The 22,151-nt window shown below is 43.2% G+C and overlaps 1 protein-coding gene across 1 annotated transcript in view; it reads right to left on the bottom strand.

The window, feature by feature from the left end:
- Positions 1 to 21,881, bottom strand: part of adamts7 (a disintegrin-like and metallopeptidase (reprolysin type) with thrombospondin type 1 motif, 7) — a gene marked incomplete at both ends in the record, with an annotated part of 111,573 nt that extends 89,692 nt beyond the window's left edge. The window contains 5 exons of the mRNA XM_080531884.1: positions 249 to 332; positions 6,286 to 6,485; positions 9,146 to 9,326; positions 14,481 to 14,848; positions 21,860 to 21,881. Of these exons, the coding sequence (XP_080388010.1) occupies positions 249 to 332; positions 6,286 to 6,485; positions 9,146 to 9,326; positions 14,481 to 14,848; positions 21,860 to 21,881 (855 nt within the window). The remainder of the gene's footprint in view (positions 1 to 248; positions 333 to 6,285; positions 6,486 to 9,145; positions 9,327 to 14,480; positions 14,849 to 21,859) is intronic.
- Between the last annotated feature and the right edge of the window lie 270 nt (positions 21,882 to 22,151).

The following is a 22,151-nucleotide window of genomic DNA, read 5'->3' as shown; positions in this document are numbered from 1 at the left end:
AGACTTGAAGGCATTTAGTTTACTCAAGATTTGTTTGGATTTGTGATAAATCAATAATGACTCAAATCCAACGGTGTGTGTGTGTGTGTGTGTGTGTGTGTGTGTGTGTGTGTGAGTGTGTGCGTGTGTGTGTGCGTGCGTGAGTGCATGCATGAGTGCGTGTGTGTGCGCGCTTGCGCGTGTGTGTGTGCATGTGTGCGTGAGTGCGTGCGTGTGTGCGTGTGTGTGTCTGCAGCTCCGGCCCTTACCTCATCCTTCTCCAGCAGTATCAGACGCACCACTACGATGTTGATGGCGTTCCCAATGCTGGCATCCCGAAACAACCCCGACACCTGGGACAGAGGACACACTTTGACTACCTTGCTGTATTTCCATACAGTCTATCATCTACTAGCATCATAACATGGGGGGGGGGGCTGCGGTAGCCTAGAGGTTAGAGAGGCCGGCTAGCAATCGGGAAGGTCGCTGGTTCGATCCCCGCCTCAGGAGGGAGCTGCATGTGAGCTGGTGACTGGAGGGTTGGTGGCATCATATCTAAGGTGCCTTCCACTGCCATTGTGCCCTTGAGCAAGGCACTTAACCCCGGATTGCACCAGGGGCGCTGACTCACTATGGCTGACCCTGTGCCTAGAGCAAACAATACGTTTCATTGTTCTCTGTGCAATGACAAAAAGGTTGAATCTGATCTAAAACACATGAGCATAAACAAAAAGCAGGGCCAACAGCAGACATTTCCAGATTGGCAGAGTTTGTGATTTCTCTGTGGCAACCGAGGGTTAGGGTTAGCTACCGAGGTACCTCTTGACGTGAAGCACCCTCTTATGATACATTCCATAAGTTTCATATATTCATTCACAGAGCTTTAGTTATCAAGCATTAATAATATAACAATATTATAATCCAATTACAATAAAGTGGATTTACAGAAGACCGTACTTGAACTTCAACATGAAATAAGAAATAGAAAATCATTATTTATTATGATAAATTACACATCTGTCTACAATTACATTTGATGATTATTTATTTAATCACATTTAATGAAAGAAATGTCATCTGTTACCCAACATTCAAAGTTGAGTTGAAGAAGTCTCAAAACTCAAACAGATACTGTAAGTTATATATCTTTCAGATGAGGCTACACTCCATCCCCTACACATGCACGCACGCACGTATGCACACACACACACACACACACACACACACACACACACACACAGATAGACAGACAGACAAACACAAACACACACGCACATACATACACACATACACACATACACTTTGAGCGCACTGTAAAAGTCGGCTTTGTGCTTCTAAATCTGTCACTTTAAAGATCAGCTCAGAGACAAGCAAACCCTGGGACTTTTAAGGGAACGTTTTTATATTAAATGTGTTTTTGCCTCTTTCAGGAGAGGCAACACTCCTCCCCACTCACACACACACCCACACACACACCCCCACACACACCCCCACCCCACACCCCCACACACACACACACACTTTGAGTGCACTATAAAAGTCGGCTTTGTGCTTCTCAATCTGCCACTTTAAAGATCAGCTCAGAGACAAGCAAACCCTTGGATTTTTAAGGGAACGTTTTTATATTAAATGTGTTTTTGCCTCTTTCAGGAGAGGCAACACTCCTCCCCACTCACACACACACACACACACACACACACACACCCACCCACACACACACCCACACACCCACACACCAGTGGTGTGCCGTCAGGGCCAGCAAGGCCTTCTCTGCTGGCCTAAACATCATCAGAATATACATTTTATTTTAATATATATTTTCCACAAATATGTATTACTGATTCCCCATAGTCTATTCTCTTCATTTCATAGCTTTCCTCTTGGTTGCGCTGCTTCCAGTCTCCGATTGAGATTTGGAGGGCTGGCCTTTATGTTAGAGCTTTTATCCAATCAAAATGTGTTGCTAGGGGGCTCAAAAATCTGCCCGCCTTCACATTAAACGGTGCTGCGGATTCGACCTGTAACTTAACATTGGAACGAGAAAACATGTGGCGTACCTAGTAAACCTACGTAGATGCGAGCAAAAGCAACAACGGCGCCTGCTGTAAGGCTCAATGATGTCAGCACCCAGCACGTCTTTTGATTGGATACGCACTATTGCTACGCACTATTGCTACGCACTATTGATATTCACTATTGAGATGCGGAACTATGCCGGTAGATGTGAAACTTTTGAAAGGGCGCAGGGAAACGGAGCCTCACAACGAAAGCTTTCGTTGACTGATCGATAATACTGATCGATTGTGTCCTGTTTTTGGGTAAACAATAACTTTCATTTAGGGGACACAATGAAAGCGCCAAGTCCACAAACAGAGGAAACTACGTTGAGCTTCTTTCTTTTCTGGCTGAAAACAACCCAGATTTACATTACCACCTGTCCACAAACAAAGTGTTTACTGGGACGTCAGGCAAAATACAAAACGACCTGATTTTTGCTATTGCTGAAGTGATGGAAGAAGAGATCAAAATGGAGATTAAAAAGGCACCCTTTGTCGCTATTATGGTGGACGAGACGACAGACGTGGGTAATGTAGCGATCTTAAAGATGTTAGTTTAACACTCTTCATTGTAAATGCGGATTTATTGATTAAAAATGCTTCGGAAATATTAATATAACTCTGTTGTACTTGTCTGACTATGTTAAGGTGATGCAACGCCCGGTTATACTGTGTTTCTGTCTAGTTTCTAGAGCCATGGCGTCATAACGATGGTATTAAGAGGTAGAATAATTCAGGTAGGAATGTGTCGGACATCACTGAAGGCCTAGGTGTGAAATGCACCGCCCGCCACTGCCACACACACACACACCAAACACACGCACACTACCGACTTCCAAAACCACTTTGAGCGCACGATAAAAGTCGTCTTTGTGCTTCTCCAATCTGTCACTTTAAAGTGAATGGGTAGTGAATGGGTAATGAATGGGTAGTGAGGTGCTGTGCTAAATGGAAATGTGATCCCATTTTGGCTACGGGCCCACTCTCCTCTGAGGAAGCTCACATGGTGAACTATGGTGCATTTAGAGTTGCATTACCCCTACAGTAAACCAGCTGATGTCAAGGCACATTCCTCATCATTACCCCTTCAGATGAATCAGTAGTTTTGTAGTGTTGTTTTGAAGTGTTGTACTGTAGTGTTGTACTGTGCCTGAGGGCACTTATCAGGGTTAGGGTTACGGACCACGTGAGGAGGACAGCTGAAGCGATTTTTCATTCTCCCTCACTCGCCTGCCTATCACTCCAATTCGAGGCTTATTCCATTGGCTTCCCTCTGTTTATCGCTCTTACAAAATACTACTACTTACTACAGCTGGCAGGTGAAAAGTGATATAGGATCACTAAAGTACTACACTACTCTCTACTCTGAATGTTGATAAATATTTGACTACCGGTATATTCGACTGATGTGAAAATGTGAAATGTTTTCACCTCACTGTTCACCTTGCAATTCAGGAGGTTAGACAATTCTATGTCTGAATGTGTTGTTTTTTCAGGTTGGTTTCACCATTTAGAAATTACAGTACTACCTTTTTAGACATAGTGCTACTATTTTGATTTCAGGGCATCAGAAGTATTGAAAAATTGGCTTGATTGGTGTTTCTGGTAAGTCTGTCACACCCTCCGTGTTCTGCCACACCATTTGTGCATTTGCCTTTGAAGTCTGCTATTGGTGTCTGTCAACATGGGGACCAACGAGACACCAATTAATGTTAAGGAAGCCAGTAGGCTGAAATATCAGAAAAATCTATCAAAATCGATCAAAAACAAAGCCAAAACCTTTGACTTACCAAAAACATCACCTAACCCTAACATCATTAAAAAGAAAGAAAGAAAGAAAGAAAGAAAGAAAGAAAGAAAGAAAGAAAGAAAGAAAGAAAGAAAGAAAGAATGAAGGCACTGATGAGCTCAACAATCACAAACAGGCTGGAAGGCCAAGGAAGACTTTCTTAGTGGATGACTGAAGAATGCTCACCATAATTAAGACAAAAAAACTGTACCACAGATCAGGAACACTCTCCAAGAATGGTAAATGGACTGCACTTATATAGAGCTTTATTCCAAATCGCTTTACAACGGCCTCTCATTCACCCATTCACACACACATTCACACCACCAATGGCGGTAAGCTACCATGCAAGGCGCCGGCTGGCCCGCTCACTGGGAGCAATTTGGGGTTCAGTCAGTGTCTTGCCCAAGGACACTTCGACATGTGGCCAGTCGAGGCTCGAACTGCCCATCTGCCAACCTTGCAATCATTAGACGGCGGCTCTACCTCCTGCGCCACAGCCGCCCCACTCCTGCGCCTCAGCCGCCCCACAAGAAGTATGCGTGAATGCGTCAGACACTACGGTCCTCAGAATACGCTGCCAGACTACAGAGGCTTCACTGCAAGGTGCAAACCACTAGTTATCTTCAAATAAGATGGTCAGGTTACAGCTAAAAAGTACCTAAAAAGCCTGGAAAACAGTCTTGTGGACAGATAAGACTAATATTATCATGTAACGTTTGGAGAAAGAATCTGCCAAAGATTTGTAGCATACTGTTGAACATAGTAACTGTTTTATTTCAAATTCAAACTGTTGGGAGTATAGAGCCAAAAGACAAAATGACAAAATGCTTCCCCTTTACAATACTTTTTGTTTGTTCATTAGTTGAACTAAAGCATTAGTTGATTAATTTCTACAGGCCGACTGCTAACCTATACAGCTCGCCGCGGTCACGCTCCTGTCTTTTCAAAAACAATTAAAAAACTAACCAAATCGGAATCAATCACTCTAACGTCCCAGGGAAATAACTATACAACCAATGTCCCCCTGTAATACTAGTCCAATACAAATGGGGCTTCAGACAAGAACTAATTAATTACCAATTAAATTAATTGGTTAGAAGACAGACAGTCTAGCCCTGCCGAAAAAAAGAAAAAACTAAACTTCGGAGTGTGAGTTCGACATTCAATGTTGTCATCAACCTGCTCAGACAATGGAGTGGTCGATTGCAAGGAAGATGATGCCATTTCTGTTTGTTTTGATTTGGCGAACCATATGACACAGTTTCCCTTCACACAGTGGGCTTGAGGCTTTCAAGTTTAAAGCCAAGGTGTACGGGTCTGAAAATAAAACCCTTAAGAGGATGTAGAGGATAATGGAAGTTTCCTCTCTGTATTATTGTCGGTGAAATCCACCAAAGCGTGGGGGGGTCTCTGTCATTGAATTCCCTTTCCTGCTATTCCTGCATCTGCAAACCCTTCTGGCAGCTGGAGCTAGACCAAGCTTACTGTATTTTGGGAAGCGTACAGGAAGTGGTAATAGCATAGTGGACAGGAAGTTGAAGTCATTTGGAAAAATAGAGAAGAGGATAGGATGGAAGGATACAGTACAAGAGAAAACAGCAATAAAACATTAAAACATTATGTCACTGTGTTAACAAAGATGGAGTGGTGGAAAATCACTTCTAACCTTATTAAGCAAAGACGGGATGTTTTGAATTGTGTTATTGAGGGATGTTGGATTGATTACAGTGCCAGCAGAATTGATTCATACTATATATAGGCATGCAAGTGAGCCAAAATCACATTACATTGTGTGTATTCTAAAGAGACAAGGAGCCCAGGTGTAGTCTAAAGTGACTGGCGATCTTCCACTGTGGAGAAAAGACCTGTCACTTCTTAGTAGAGCTACTTCGTAGTAATCAGTGACTGTAAGTGACTGAGTTAAATCATGTGTATCAGCATCGGGCTGGAACATAGGCCAGCACACTTCCTCAACCAGGAGCCTAGCCATGAATGCCACTGAGATAGATTATGCTCATTCATTCACTTACAAATGTCATTCCTTCATTTGTTCATTCATTGATCTATGTATTCATCCATGCCTGATTAACTGACCTCCTCCCCCAGCATACCCCTTCCCGGAACCTGCGGTCCGCAGACATGGGCCTGCTATCCACCCCCCGCACCAACCTATGGACCTTTGGGGACAGAGCATTCAGCGTGGCTGCACCTACTCTCTGGAACTCCCTCCCCTCAGTGATCCGCAACACCCCCACCCTGGACTCCTTCAAACTAGCCCTCAAAACCCATCTGTTCTCCAAGGCATCAGGCCCCTAGTCATTGTTTTAGTTTTTGCTTTGTTTGTTTTCTGTTTTGTCTGTCCGTTTTCATCCCCTTGTACAGCGTCCTTGGGTTTTTGAAAGGCGCTATATGAATTAAAGTTATTATTCTTAATATTATTATTATGCCTTTACTCACGATGTTCATGATGGCCAGCACGTAGCTCTCCACGCCCTTGGTCCCGTGGTACTCCACCATTTTGGAATCGGCAACCACCAGCGTCTCCACCCACCTCTCCCTGCTGACGGAACGCTGGCGGATCCTCCTCCTCCTCCTCCGATGGCCGCGTTCCCAGCGCTCCCGTTGACGCTCCACGCGTTTTAAAACTCGGTCTGGATCTGAGGACGGAATCAGAACATTCCCATGAGCTTCTGGTTGTTGCTGCGTGACAGACAGCACAGTACTACAAAACCTGCCTGTTCAGCGCCCCTGTAAATGTTGTCTTTTGAAACAATGTGCATACAGTCATGTGAAAATTACATTAGAATCAAGTGCACCACATCAGGTGCAAATGATTAGAACATCGTTAGAGAGAGCTTTGGAGGAGCCTGTTTTATTGAAACCTCAGACATGTAGTTTGGTTTGCTCTTGATAGTTGAAGTATGTGGTATCACCATGGTGATATCGAAAGAGCTTTCTGAGGCCTTCAGAAAGAAGGTTGTAGATGCGTTTGAGTCTGGGAAGGGATTTAAAAAAGATCTTGAAACAATTAAAAATCAGCCATTCCACTGTCTGGAAAATAATTTAAAAAGTGGCGAACATTTAAAACAACTGCCAACATGGCGGGGTCAGGCCGTCCTAGCAAGTTCAGCCTAAGAGCAGATCGCAAGATGCTTAAAGAAACCTCCAACAATCCTAAAATGTCATCACAGGATCTACAGGTAGATCTTGCCACAATTGATGTAAAAGTACATGCATCTAATTGAAAGAGATAGAAGCCGCACACTCCGGTTCCAGATGCACACAAACAGTGATTTATTAAGACAACGGTTTCGGCCGCAGCCTTTGTAAAGTCTAAACATTTTTTTCTTTTTCTTTTTTAGACTTGACAAAGGCTACGCCCGAAACCATTGTCTTAATAAATCACTTTTCTGCATCTCGGACCTGAGTGTGCGGCTTCTATCTCTTTCAATTGGAATTTGCTCCGTTGCCAGCACCTCGCTAAGATTTTCTGTGGTGTGCGCTCTCTCCTTTTCCAAAAAGTACATGCATCTACCATCAGAAAGACACCACGGAAGTTAGATTTTCATGGGAGGTGTGCAAGGAAGAAATCCCATCATGGCAAGACTAAAGTTTGCCAGAGAACACCTCGACAAACACAAGGACTTCTGGAACAATGTGTGAGAACGTCATACCAACTGTGAAGCATGGGGGTGGAAATATCATGGTTTGGGCCTGCTTTGCTGCAGCAGGGCCTGGCCAGCTTACCATCATAGAATCCACTATGAATTATGTATTGCATCAGAGGGTACTTGAGGAAAATGTGAGACCATCCGTCCAAAAATGTAAGCTTCAGCGGATGTGGACCATGCAACATCACATTGACCCAAAACATTCCAGTAAATCCACCAAGGAATGGGTCAAAAGAAAGAAATGGAGAGTTCTAGAAGTCACTGGCCAAGTCAAAGCCTGTGTCTTAATCCTGTTGAGATGCTGTGGGGTGATTTGAAACGGGCTGTGCATGCAAGACACACCAACATCACAAAGCTGAAGGAATTATGCATGGAGGAGTGGGGAAAAACGCTCGAAAACTAACTCCAGGTCCTAACTTTTTCCTCAGTAGGAATTGGCATCTGTGTTCATTTTTTGTTAAATACATGATTAAGTTAAATTGTCATTGTTTTTGGTTCAATTCCATCACCTTTATCTATAGATATTGTTTGAAAGAAGATCAAATATTGATATGTCCATATTTCTTAAAATATAACTAAATATTGATTGAGATTACATGCCTGTGTCTGATTGAAATGCAATCGCTATGCGTGTATACACTACTTAACTTGATTTTAAAAAACATATGTTCATAGATATCAACATCTATGTAGGCTCGGTAGAAGTGTAGAAGTGTTATTAAACGTTATTATTAAATGAAGTCATAAGATAATTGTACAAACACACTACCTGCGCAGCACACAACTTCATACTTAGTGTCACAACAACAGCAACAACCATCAGATGCACAGTAAATAAATGGAGCACATTATATAGTGATGACATGAGAGCTGACTGCAACATCTTTGTTCTTTGTTTAATGTCTTGAGGGCATTCAGTTGGAGCCTTCTGGATGCTTAGCCCTTTCCTAGAGGCAGGTGGTAGCTAATCCCACTTAAGACTGCAGTTCTGTGGGAAAAACACAACAGTTTTTCTTCTGCTAAAGTGCCTCATAAGCCAGCCATGCCTACCGGACTCTCCTATCACCCCAGGTCATGCACTGAGGTATTTGAGGCAATCCTATTGACCTGTTCCGTGTGCATTATACCAAGTGAGAGAGACAGAGAGAGAGAGAGAGAGAGAGAGAGAGAGAGAGAGAGAGAGAGAGAGAGAGAGAGAGAGAGAGAGAGAGAGAAGATCAGCCAGGGTTGCTGTGAATCCCAAAGACATATTTACATATCTGTTGCATAACGACCCCTCTCGAAGACTTATCCAAAGCGACTTAGAATTAGTACAACCGTCTTAAGTAAGTGAGACAACTATGTATCACTATCCTGCCACCAGCAGTCTCAGTGTAGAAACATGGAAGACAACTTTGTGCGTGCGTGCGTGCGTCCGTGCGTATTGTGTGGAAAGGTTTAACACAAGTGGGGTATGTTGGGAAGTGCTATGGGGAGGAGGAGACCAGCAGTAGTCTGAGAAGATGGGTCATTATCCTAGTGTAGCTCATCCCACTGTGAACAGCTGTGACCGAGCTGAACGTCCAGTTCATGCTCTCTCTCCAGCCTTTGTGTCTGTGTCTGAGTGTGTGGTGTGAGGTTACAACCACAGGAGGAGGAGGTTTCACCTTTGACCCCGCAGGTGCCGTTGGTGGTATGGTCCCCGGACATGGACTGTACCACCTGGGTCTGGGCAGAGGGGGCGTGGCGCTTGTAGATGACGTGGGCTTGAGGCGCTGCTGACTCTTCGCTGGGCTGCTCCACGGGCCGGATAAAGAAGTCCTCACCAGACAGCTTGAACAGCCCTGTCTACAGGGAGTGAGAAGGGTCAATATTGTGTTGCTATGTGAAAGAAATACATGCACAGTAAGCATTATTCTATGGAACAGGAGAGGGGTTCAAAGGGCCTTACGGAGAAATATACAGTATGCAGACCCTACAGGGAGAGAGAGGGGGGTCAAATTGCACTTTCTTTTGTGAGAAAAATGCAGTAAGCACATTCTATTGGGAATGAGACGGTTCAAAACAGGAAAATTGAGCACATTCTGTGGTTGAGAAATGGCTTTATGCGAGGAATAAATGCGTCGCAACAGTTATAGATAAACATAAGTTATGTTGTTGCGATACAATTTGCTGTGTGATTATTCTCCCTACCCTGTGGCAGCTAAACAAGGACATACAAGTGAAATGGAGTTATAACTGAAATTGCTAAATCGGAATGCGGAATGATTTAGATTTATAGCTTTTCAGCCCCAAACCTTTGGCCGCTCGGCTTCTTTCTCAGTCAGCCATAATTGAGATTACTTGGACTGAAGAGGGTTGTGGGGTTTGTGCCAAATCACTCAGCATGGCCTGGAGCCGGTACAATTTCTCATCATGATCATTACTATATATCCAATTGCTACCAGTTTTATAGGAGTGGGTAGTGGTGGTGGTCTAGGGGGATAGAGTGAGTTGGACTGGTGATCAGAAGGAACACCACCACTAGTGTCATCTCTAATCTCTTGTAAAATCACTCTGGATAAAAGCGTCTGCTTACTGGTAAAGGTGGCAGTGAGGTGTCCTTGGGCGTTCTGAAAGGCTCCATACAAATAAAATGTATTGTTATTATTGTTATTATGATTATGATTATGATGATGATTATTATTATTATTAAAGCAGACCTTTCTATCTCCCCAGAATAGTACCACCTGACAACCTCTCTCTGTACACACTTCTGGATTCTACTGAAGTGCCACAGATCAAGGACAGGGCATATTCCCCAAGGCCACACAGAGTTTTTACAATTACCAACACGTTCACGCATCGAGAGTGTTTGAAGTGTCACAGAGGGATCCAAAGGAAATGGCAATTAATAAAGAATGGAGGCTGATTGTGTATACAGCAGTGTGTTTATTGTTTATTATTAGGATCCCCATTAGCTGCCACCATGGTGACAGCTAGTCTTCCTGGGGTCCACAAAAATAACAATACAAATGAAATCAATAACAACACAAATACAAACAAATGATTACAAAGAACAGACAACAGAGTGTAATTAAAAGAAAATTAAAAGAAAATGGAAAGAAAATAACTCAAACTAAACTAAAGTCAGCGGGCTGTAACAGTGGGGTTCATGTGATCATGCAATATGAGATGCTGGGACAAATAACACAAAAGAGGAAGATGGAAGAACCTCAGCGGGTGAAGTCAATGAGTGATAATGAAGGAATCAACGCTGTAACATACTGGAACACAGGAGGTGGTGTGGTGGTGTTAGTAGCAAAAGCTTTCCATCAGTTTAGAACCTATTCATTTGTCATGTTTTGATGTACAGTAGCAGTATAGAAAAGGCGATTTTCGCTTGTGTAGAACCATACCAGAACCATTTTCTTTGAATGAATGAATGAATGAATGGTCTTTATTGTCATTGCTACAGTACAGGTACCAAACAACGACATTTAGGAGGGGTGGCTCCCCTGGTGTTAGGAAAGGGAAAAAAAATCACAAGAAGGGAAGGAGCTGGTTTACATAAATAAAGGCTATGTACACAATCCACTGTACTATACTGTACAGATAGACGACTAGGGTTGTCATATTGCACAATAGTATTGTTTCACGTTATTTAGTGTCACAGTTTGCAGGCTTGAAATGTACATGTTTGTGCCTCAGCACTACACCTGATTTTTTCAGTCCAGCAGCTGCCATACAATCCGTCCAGACTGTCCAGGGCCCAGAACTTAGGTCTTTGCTGTGTTCAGGGCCTGGACGGCCCTGTGGTAGAAGCTGTTCTTCAGTCTGTTTGTCTTAGCGGCCAGGGTCCTGAATCGCCTTTTCGAGGGCAGCCTGGTAAAGTGTACGTGCCCAGGGTGGGTCGGGTCCCTGGAGATCTTGGAGGCCTTCCTGAGACTATTTCAGACTCTCTCTAAAGCCCTGAGTGTGTGGACTGGGCCCTTTGATCTGAACCACAGACATCGATCACAATGGTTTATAGCTGCAGCCTACAGTAGCAGGCACTGCCAGTTCTGGATGAAATGTGGCTTTCCTCAAAAGGGTAAACCTTATAAGTAGGGGTGTAACGGTATTCGTGTACACTTATTCGTACCGAAGTTTTTCGGTATGGGTCCTTCGGGTTCGGTACGCAACCCACTGTTGATGGTCAGCAGTTTAGCTTAATTTAGTTGAAACTAGAGCTTGAAGTTCCTCCAGCATCCCTTAAGTCTCCTGTTTGGGAAAATTCCGGTTTCTCAGTTACCTACAATGACGATGGACAAAGGCAGGTGGATGGGACCAAAGCTATAGGCCAGCATTGTTCAACTGCGATCGGGGTATGCGACTGGCTGTATGTCGAACTTTCTCAGCATCTCGCTAACAGACCGGGCCAAAGCAAGAACAAACGCCAACAAATGTGTTTTTATAGCAGCGGACTATACTCCGTTGTCGAGAACACAGGAATTTACCAAACCGTGACTTCAAAACTGCGGTAGGAACCAAACCAAACTTTTTTTGTGTACCGTTACACCCCTACTTATAAGACGAGGCAATGCAGTGTGCATACCCCATCTCTCTTTTGTGTTATTTGTTCCCTGCTCTGTGATAAGTGACAATTGCTTGTCTTATTTCTACCCCAGATCAGACAAAGCCCAGGCAAGGGCTGCAATGTAGTTAGAAAGTTTAAGTTAGTTAGTTGAAACAAACTTTTTTCTGTGCACTGTAGTGAAACTTTCTGTAATAGATTTTACTTTCATTTCTACCCAGCAGTAGAAGAATAATGAATGTGGGCACACAACTGTATGTTTCTAATACTCCTACCTATTAAGAGATGGGGTATATTAAGTCTGGTTCTGCACTGATGGTCCAGCGGCCTGAGACTTTGCACTAATCAAGTGTTTGGAGGGTTGATTTGTCCAGTAGTCTAATTAAAAATGCTACTAATTAAGCACTCGATGGATATTGTATATCCTTGTATATCGCCCTAAAGCCCTTTCATTCACATCTAATTTTTTGATGAGTTGAATCCATATCAATGTTGTTAATTCTGGGCAAACATATCCCTCTACTGCTACTTTCATCAGCAACTCTTCTTCCACAGGGGAACATATTCAAGTTTCAATTTCAATTTCTCTTTCTCAAAACATACAGGTCCAAACTATTGCAAACACTCATTGAATCTGGTCTATGGTGCAGCCAATTTACTTTAAGCTGCAATCCATATATTCATTTCTAGTCAAATTAAGGGAAAAAGTAGCAACCAAAAAGTGAACAATTTGGGGTCTTGCACTTCAGTGTCTTGAAGGACACGAGCTGGGGATTGAACCGCCGACCTTGCAATCATTATGGAGCACCTGTAACCCCTCTATAAGGCTTGGTAGAGAGGTAACTGTGTGTGTGTGTGTGTGTGTGTGTGTGTGTGTGTGTGTGTGTGTGTGTGTGTGTGTGTGTGTGTGTGTGTGTGTGTATCTTGAATGAGTATTTCAATGACCTAAACTCTGTTAGTGAAGGCATCATAGAACAGCTCAAAATAACTTTAAAATATCCAGCACATGCAATCACCTCTCTACTAACTATTTAGTCAATGTGTTTGTCAAACTTAGACATTATTCACGTATTCATTATTATTAGTCACTAATAGAGTCAATCAATGCAACATAATGATGGTCATAATCAGTTATCAGCCATTGAGCTGCTCCTGTGAATCTTTCAGGCCTTTCCGTCTGAGGGTTTGGGTTAAACCAATGAAAGGATGAAGCAGTAAAATAGAGATGATTGATATCAACGATAGGCGATAATTGCTATAATCTTGTTGATGTAAATGCAAAAGATAACGTATTCACTGTGTCAACAGAGGGCAAGTAAACAGTATGTAAATGAGACAACACCACTCTTCGCTTCATCCCTGGACCTGCAGTAGGTCAGGAGCTGATCAAAGGCTACTGGAGATGATAGAGGCCTGGGAGCGTAAGGAGACAGGGCCAGGCTCTCCTCTGAACATCACTCAACCACTGGTGTTGTTGACAACCAGCTGCTAATGGAAGCTGAATGATGGATTTCAGGTTATGACAAACATGGACTTAAACATACACGCACACCCCCACACACACACACGCATACATACACACACACACACACGCACGCACACCCCCACACACACACGCATACATACATCTATGCGTGATCAAATCAAATCACACAAGAGCACACAAGCACACACACTTGCGTCACCGGTGACGTCCAGCCTGTTATAAGATGAAAGGTACTCAGACACTTGTCATGTTGTGTCGTAAACACACAGTCCTCTTGGCAACCACTTAACGGGCTTGTCGTGTTCGATGCTCTCCTCTCGCATACTTGAGCGTGCACAGCTAGAAAACGTTAGCCATTGATCTGTTTTATAACATCGAAACAGGGGAAGGTCGTCTGAAGATGAAGACAGTATGGTATGGTACATAATGCAGTTACATGCATGTACATTCTTCCTGAGAGGAAGAAAAACACATCGATGCTAAAGGCTTTGGCACTCTTTGGCCACTTTTAACTGCTTCGTTTTTTCCTGCTTGTTATATCTGATTCAGCCAAGAAACAACACGTCCAAATGGCAAAGGCTAATTGAGTCCAGTTTACTTACAGAGTACAATCCATACATTTGATTTCCGCCGAAAGAAAGGTCAGGACAGCGGATTAGATGAAGTAGATAACACGGTTTCATGTTTGTTTGGTTCCAGGCCAATTATGTTTTTACTTTGTCTTGTTGCCACAGGGGAGAAATAACTTATGTATTGTCGTTCACTGTTTGTCAGACATTTTCAGACATAATATGGTCCCGTTAGTTAGGGGGTTGAAGCGAAACAGTTTTGTTTGACGCGCACTAATCAAAGTATACCACTTTGGAGGTCTGAAAACATTTGACAAAGGTCGAGGTTTTGCATAATCAATTTAGCTGCACCTTCTGTCATTGCTCAAAGCTCATCTAGTCGATAGACTCACCAGCCCGTCACAGGTACTTATCGCCGCTCTCCCCTTCACCGCCACCTGGTCCCACACCTCCCCGATGAAGTGGCATTGCGACGACCCGTGGCTGCTTATTTTGGCCCCCTTTAGGCCACCATACCTCCTCTCTGTCAGGAAGCCAGGAGCCAGCAGATGTGGGTTGAGGGTGAGGTTGAAGTGCAGACTGCGGCCTCCGTGCTGCAGCTGGTAGAAGACGCGTGCCGAGTTTCCCGGGTCCCCCGAGGTCTCCCGCCGCCGCACCCGGTTGACACGGTGGGACAGGAAGTTGGACAGGAAGTGACCTTTGGCGTTCACTCTGGACGGGTGAACTAGCTCGTACTGCGGCAGCCCCTGTAGAAAGCTCTCTGGGGAAAAAGGAAGAGAGTGGGTGGGGGACTACAAGAACACAGGGTTATTATAAACCAATTGTCTGCGAGGCTGTAAACAAACTCAGCAAACGATAAACAGATAGAGGAACACATCTGGACCCGTCTCACACAATGCGTAATTCGTACGGTATGGAAAGCTCTGGCAGTCAAGAAGTCAAGAAGAGCAAGTTCAAACTGACAGTTAAAGCCTGAGTGTACGCCTGCGGAATTGCTACTGCAGAGTTCTCTCATTGGTCCAGCGCCATCTGGGATTTATAGTGCACTCAAACCTCGCAGGAGACATTTAAAACCTGTTCATGACTTGAATAACACATCTAAACTATGTACATCAGCCTCTTCCCCCCCCCCCCCCCCCCCCCCAAGGCCGAGGTCGTCGTCATGGCAATGGAAGTGCTGCTGAGCCATTGAGGAGCGGAGAAAGCTTCTGATAGTGATAAGATAGGAGCACACACACACACACATTTCTTGTTTGTTTATTTGAATCTCAGCTGTCACCTGCATAGAAACCAGTGTGTAACTCCAACCATGGATATGACAATAATGGGATCTGACAGTGCGACAATGAGGTGAGAGAGGTGGCAGTGGGGTCCTGAGAGTCATGAATACACAGGCTCATTAGACCTCTAACAAACGATCTGTCCAAACACATCACACATCTCCAACTCTAAGTGGTCTTGCCAGGGTCATGTCAGCTGTGACGTATATGAACTGTTACTAATAGTTTACTCTAGTAAATGGGAAATTGGATAGTTAACCTCTGAGCTTTTTCCCTTCTCACATGTTTTTTAGGCTGTAGATTGTAAGACGAAAGTTGCCCCCAATCTTATTTTATTACACTGCGATTCTTCTATCTAAAACGAAATCTTTTCTCCATCGACTTCCACAGGAGAAGAGAGACGATATCCAATCTTTAAGTTCATTCAGGCAATAAGTTTCACGGCTTGAAAACTTTCCAAAGGAGTCGGCTCTCACAGGAGAGAACAACCAACTGGTGGACATCTGCCTTGCATAGACGACAACAAATTGATGTTGAACTTCAGTGATTGGGGTGTTCGATTGGGGTTCCCTGAGTTCCTCTGTGAGGGAATGCAAAGTTGCTCTTCAGAGAACAGGTTGTTAGTAGGGAAAGACAGTGCCCATGGAGAGTTCGAGGTGTCACCCTGTCCCTGTGTGCCACTGCTGCGTCAGGAAATCTCTCCCCAGTGCCACCCCATCCCCCTACAATCCAATAACTCTTAAGTCTTAGCAAGCTCTCCTGAGCATCTGCTGTGTGCTGAGGCTGGTCGGTAATGTACTGTGCTCTGTCTCCTAGCACAAGGGTAGGCTATGTCTAGACTGCTTATGCCAGCCTTTTACATTTAGACTGTTTAAATGCCAGCCTTAGAAATGGGGTTGAGGATACCAGAATATTCCTTACTTTATTTAGTTACCGAGCTCATGAAGGTATAGGCTTATTCTCAGAACTGGATAAATCAAACCTGTTATTCGCGCATTTTGTTATGCTAGTTTATAATGACTAGATTATCACTGATACGTGAAGATACAGATACTGCTGTGTATACACCGGGTCCAAATAGCGTCATCATGGCATGCATGACTCTCATTTAGTGTACCACACTATAGCATAATTTCTTTATGCATGAACCTGAACCAATCAACAATATGTAGCAGCTCTTGAAAACAGATAACTAGGCCTATAGCGTACACTTGTTTTGGATGAGGTTTACAAACACAACTGTTTCGGGGCAGCAGTCAATGCATAACAACATATTTGGAGAATCAATAGGCTAAGGCAGCAAAATAAATTGGTACCCTGAAGTGTGAAATTGAGCATGACAGCAATTCAGCACGAGAGCTTATCAGACTAGAAACTATAGGCTCCACAGCCGGACAATTTCTCTGAAACATTGACATTTTGCACTGCGATGAAAAGAAGAAGAATTCCATTATATTCGTTTTGAAGAAGATGACTTACCCGACTCTTCTTCAAATCCAAAGGTTTGGCTGGTTTCAAGCATTGCTGTGCAAACCACCGCTGCAACCAGAAAGTGAGTGGGAGAAAAAGTTTGTCCGAGAACGTTGAATCCGCACTCCAAGAAAATCATCTTGTCGGAACGTAAATAAAGGAAGGAACATTTACTTTTACAGTCATCTCAAATAAGTTTCCATAAATAATGAACGGGACAATCTTGTCCGGTTGAAACCTTTTTTTTAACTTCAAGCTTCACGACAAAGCATGACTTAAATTGTGTTACTTTCAAACCATTGTATCCATCCCCAGGGAAGCACTTCTCAAATGCGTTTTTTTACATTCCAGAATTAATGTTAAACTGTAGTGTTGATGTTTGCTGACTTCACGCGCGTCTATCCCCACTTTCTGCCATCAGTGTCCTCCAACAACGGCCCATGCATGACAGTTTCAAACTTTCCTTAAGCCAAACTTTGTGCTAAAGAACCGCCCTCCTCCCTGATGAAGAAGTTTAGTGGGTGGACTGCTGAGAAAGGGAATGTCTTTCAGTAGTTAGGCAAGCCCAGGGAAAATGGCTTTAAATGACTTCAATGACTGGGTTTGCCTGTTGGAATTAAAGTGAGTTAACAATGTTAATATAGTGTTACGGTTGAGGGAAAAAAACATTCATAGATTGAATTAATGTGGCTGTGAAATCAACAATCATCTGTAATAGGATGAAACGTATTTAATTCAGAAGGAATTCTAAAGAGCCTAGATGCCTGTGTAAAATGAACAAGGATGCGCAAGAGCTATCACTATGAGCAGCATTAAAAAGCGTAAACGTCATGGGTAACAGCATTATATTAAAAGACGTCTGTTAAATATAATATGTAACTGTTGATATATTTGGTTATTGATTTCATCGCAATTTCAGAATAATTGAATTAATTGAAAACCCCTCAAAACAGATGAACATATTTAATATGTAACAGGCGTCTTTTGAAGTAATGCCGTTACTCTGTCCCACTGAAAACATCATTATTGTATTGAAGTAGTGAAAGCAGAGGGCCAGTGCGTAACCTTGTCTTGGACCAATGTCCGTCTCGTTGCCCCCTCTAGCGGAAGAACGAGGTCGCATAGCGCGCGTGCCTCCATCACTGACGTACGCTCTTTTTTTACCTCCGGGATACAGCAAACGAATGAAGGAGAAATAATATCCCTAATACACTCGAACATCCGTTATAATGCATTAGTCCTAAAGGAGGACGAGTATTACGCAATAATGTGCCTATGAATGTGTGTCCATAACTGAGTATATTCGTAAAGCTGGCGCTTTATTCATTTCAACAAAAAGAAAATAGAACATAACATAACATACCGTCCTTTAACGCTAACACAGTTTTCCTTGAATGAAAAGTAAGCAGTCATTAGGACTGCAAGAAGATAACACAGGGCATGATGACTGGGTTCCAGCATACACTTGATAAACTACTAGTACTAACACTTTATTACAATAACTAAAATACTGGGCTATGGCCAACTGGGGGGAGGTATACTCAAGCTGGGGGCTATCCACTTGTGCAACTTACCACACCACATGTATACTCTGAAACACAGCAAGCACAGCAAGTTAGCCTAAACCGACTAACCCCCCCGCCGGGCACTTTACACAGATCTAAAAACATAGTAGCTAGGTGGCACAGTTAACATACACAAGTACCAGTTGGTATGACAGAAATAAAGATATATTAAAAGGGGGGGCGTGTTAAACTACTGTGCTAAAAGATTAGAGGCAAAACCAGGATTTAATGACAGCAGGGGGGGGGGGGATATCAACATTTCAACACTCACTATCACAACACACTATATGCATGACTCAAAAAAAGAAAAAGATAAGATAGGCAGTTAACACTCATGTCATGTGTAACAAAGAGATACAGACTCTTGAGCCACAAACATATTATTTTACATCAACGCCAGATACAAAGTACGAATGTAATGTCTGATGAGCATTTTGCACCCATTGAATATTAGAAACGTTTGACCACGTAAGACTATAGGAGCAGAATTTAGTATTTACCGACCATCTGCGAAAATTTCAGATAGTGTAATTACACCAATCGGCCACCAAAAGCTGATAAAAGTGTTTAGTAGGATCCTTGTTCAAGATATTAGTTTGAACTTTTTAGTTTGAACTTTTGTCTGTCAGCATAGGCATTACTGTGTCTCTCTCCACAGCAGCTGTGGAGCCATAGCCTACTGTAACGACCATGTGTAAGGCTTTTAGCACCTCAGCCAAGGGAGCTCTCGAGGGAGAACTTGTAGCTAGCATAGCAGGTTTGTAAGTTCTGGGAGTTTTGGATGGGTGGAACTTGCGCTAAATCTAGCCCCCTCTAGCGGTTGTGGCCCTAAACAACTGCATAGAGTGTCTATGCCACCCGCCGGCCCTGACTCTACCTTGCCATTCATTACATTGGTGTTAGTGGTGGGATGGCAACTGAGGCCATCGGAGAGGCGTGTCCATGTGAGGGACTCGGTATAGAGAAGCTGTGACCCTCTCCTGAATGGTGGAGGTAGTGTAACAACCCAGTCTAAGGCCCGTTAACAGCTCTGCCAAGGGAGCTAACTCTGCTGTCGGTAGCGTGGCCAGTTTGTAAGCAGAAGGTCGTAAGTTCGATAGCCGCTTAGGACAAGTTACTCTACCCCGCCGTTCCTAGCCTGTGATACTGTCTCAGCCCGACGCCTCGCGCACATAGACTGCGCAATGCAATTGAAGTCCGGCAGAAGTCTATCGGTGTCTATTGGCAACCGCAAGAGACCTGCTTACATGCACATGGACTGTAACAAAATGATTAAGATACGGCAAAAAAAAAACGGATTGTTTTCCTCATTCAAACAATTGACTGGCTGCATCTAAAAGTTCAAAATACGGTTTCAATAAAAACTAACATTGTTGTTAGGCTAACCATTGCTGCTGTGGTGTTGACAGTTAGCTTATAATATCACTCAGGACTTTTTGAAACTGAGTTCCGCCAGAGTGCTGAGGATTTTTCCCACCTGTGCTGTGCATAGGCCTAATCCGGAACGCAACACAGACTTGTGCAAGTGCTGAGTCGCAATGGAGACCAATGGACTCCCTACAGACCTCAGTCGTATTGCATATTGTCTGATGTGAACGTTGCGTCTGTATTGCGTTCCGGATTCCATGTAGTAGGAATGTAGGAAAAATCCTATAGGCCTATGTGCATTAAATGCACTGCGGAAGCCTGTTTAGAAACGAATGTGTGATAGACAACTGTCAACAACCCTGCAGCACGGGTTAGCCCAATGTGACGTAGGACAGCCATTGTCTTTTATTGTGAAAGGCAAGGCAGCCACTGGGATCCAGAGGGGTGTGACATCCACCACCTGGTAAACAATTAATTCAAAGTCATTAGTGATAGGTGATTCTCTACTTAACCTGTGTGTACCCACTGTCCTACCTCTTAGCTCAACTGACTCCCTGCTTGTCCAAGCAGTCCGTACCTTTCCATTCAGGCTAGAGGTATGTTGTTGTACTATCATTGCTTCCTAAAATGTATTAGGCTAGTTGCTGTTACAACCTTGTATTTGATCACAACTAGGTATTAGTAGGCTGGTGTGCAACAGTGCTGGTTCCCACCGCCGAGGTACAGTGGATGGTGGATTGATGTGATGCATGATTAAGGCATCCAAGGTAATTATAATAGTTATTGTGACATGCCTTCAGGGTCCAAACACTAGCTGCTGTTTTGCCTCTGGCAAAACCTGTTGTCATTAGCCAACGGACCCACAGGTGGATCCGAAGTGATATAAAGAGCTTACCTCGATCAATTCTCTTCATCGATATCAATTTTTTTTCACAACTTTGCATGCTATACGATGCCACCATTTTTTTTCTAAGACGGTAAACACAGCCTAAGTCACATCCAGTTTTCTCCAACTGGAGAATGTGTCATGTCCGGTTTCAACGCCGAATTTCCATACCATTGGTCGGCCAACCCCAAAAAATCCCCCCCCAAAAAAGAAATCTGATACATGAGAAAGGTCAAAGGTCAAAGATGGTGCCAAAATATCTCCAAATGGCCTAAACATATAGGTGTCCGCCTAAACATACGTACCTGTACTAAAACAGGTACAAAGTTGCATTTGCTCAAATTACTAGCATCGACTTTGGCACAAGTACTAATAAGACCCTGGAGTACTGATTCCTAGATGATTTGGGCTTGGTCATCAGGTTTCCAAGGTGATATTCACTGTAAAAGCTGTTATTTTTTTAGGCGGAGATTGAATTTGAGATGTTTTATAATGTTCTAGCTCTATTTACTCTGACACAGTAACATAGATTTTGATTCTGACACTTCTACAGCCACCCCACAGGTGTTAGCTTTCATTTGATAACAAGATCATTATGAAGGCCCTTGTGATTGTGGAGATATTCTATATTCACTGTGGGCATGTCATTTCGAGCAGAAAACCAGAAAAATGGGGTGGATAAGATCTGGTTAAATCCTGGTTTTGCCTCTAATCTTTTAGCACAGTAGTTTAACACGCCCCCCTTTTATCTTTATTTCTGTCATACCAACTGGTACTTGTGTATGTTAACTGTGCCACCTAGCTACTATGTTTTTAGATCTGTGTAAAGTGCCCGGCAGGGGGGGTTAGTCGGTTTAGGCTAACTTGCTGTGCTTGCTGTGTTTCAGAGTATACACGTGGTGTGGTAAGTTGCACAAGTGGATAGCCCCCAGCTTGAGTATACCTCCCCCCAGTTGGCCATAGCCCAGTATTTTAGTTATTGTAATAAAGTGTTAGTAGTTTATCAAGTGTATGCTGGAACCCAGTCATCATGCCCTGTGTGACTCTTCTGTATTTAGTAGTATCAATTGTAAAATAAAAGTAATTATTGATACCAATGTTTATTGGTTATTGATCCTTGAATTGAGTGATCAATTCAAAAAAATATTTATTGATCCTTGAATCGACTTCTAGCTTCCTCAGTCTCCTCAATAGATACTGACCCTTCTCGATGCTTCCAGCCATACCTTTTTCTTTACATTTTAATACATTTAAACCATTTGATTTTGAATCACGTCTGTCTTCCTTACCTATAAAGAACCTATAGGGAATATCGTATATTGTAACTCAAGGTGTTTGAATTATTCTCCCTGTATATTATTTCCTGGGGTGCAATTCCCAAGGTGGCGTTGTCTGGCTAAGGTTGGTCCCCCCAACCACACCCTCCTGTTACACTAACAACAATGTTAGCTTTGATTCAAACCGTATTTTTGACTTTTGGATGCAGCTAGTCAA

This window comes from Nansenia antarctica (assembly GCF_963989245.1).
Source record: "Nansenia antarctica genome assembly, chromosome: 5".
Classification (NCBI taxonomy): Eukaryota; Metazoa; Chordata; class Actinopteri; order Argentiniformes; family Microstomatidae; genus Nansenia; species Nansenia antarctica.
The sequence above is the reverse complement of the archived record's forward strand: the minus strand, read 5'-3'. Positions and strand labels throughout refer to the sequence as shown.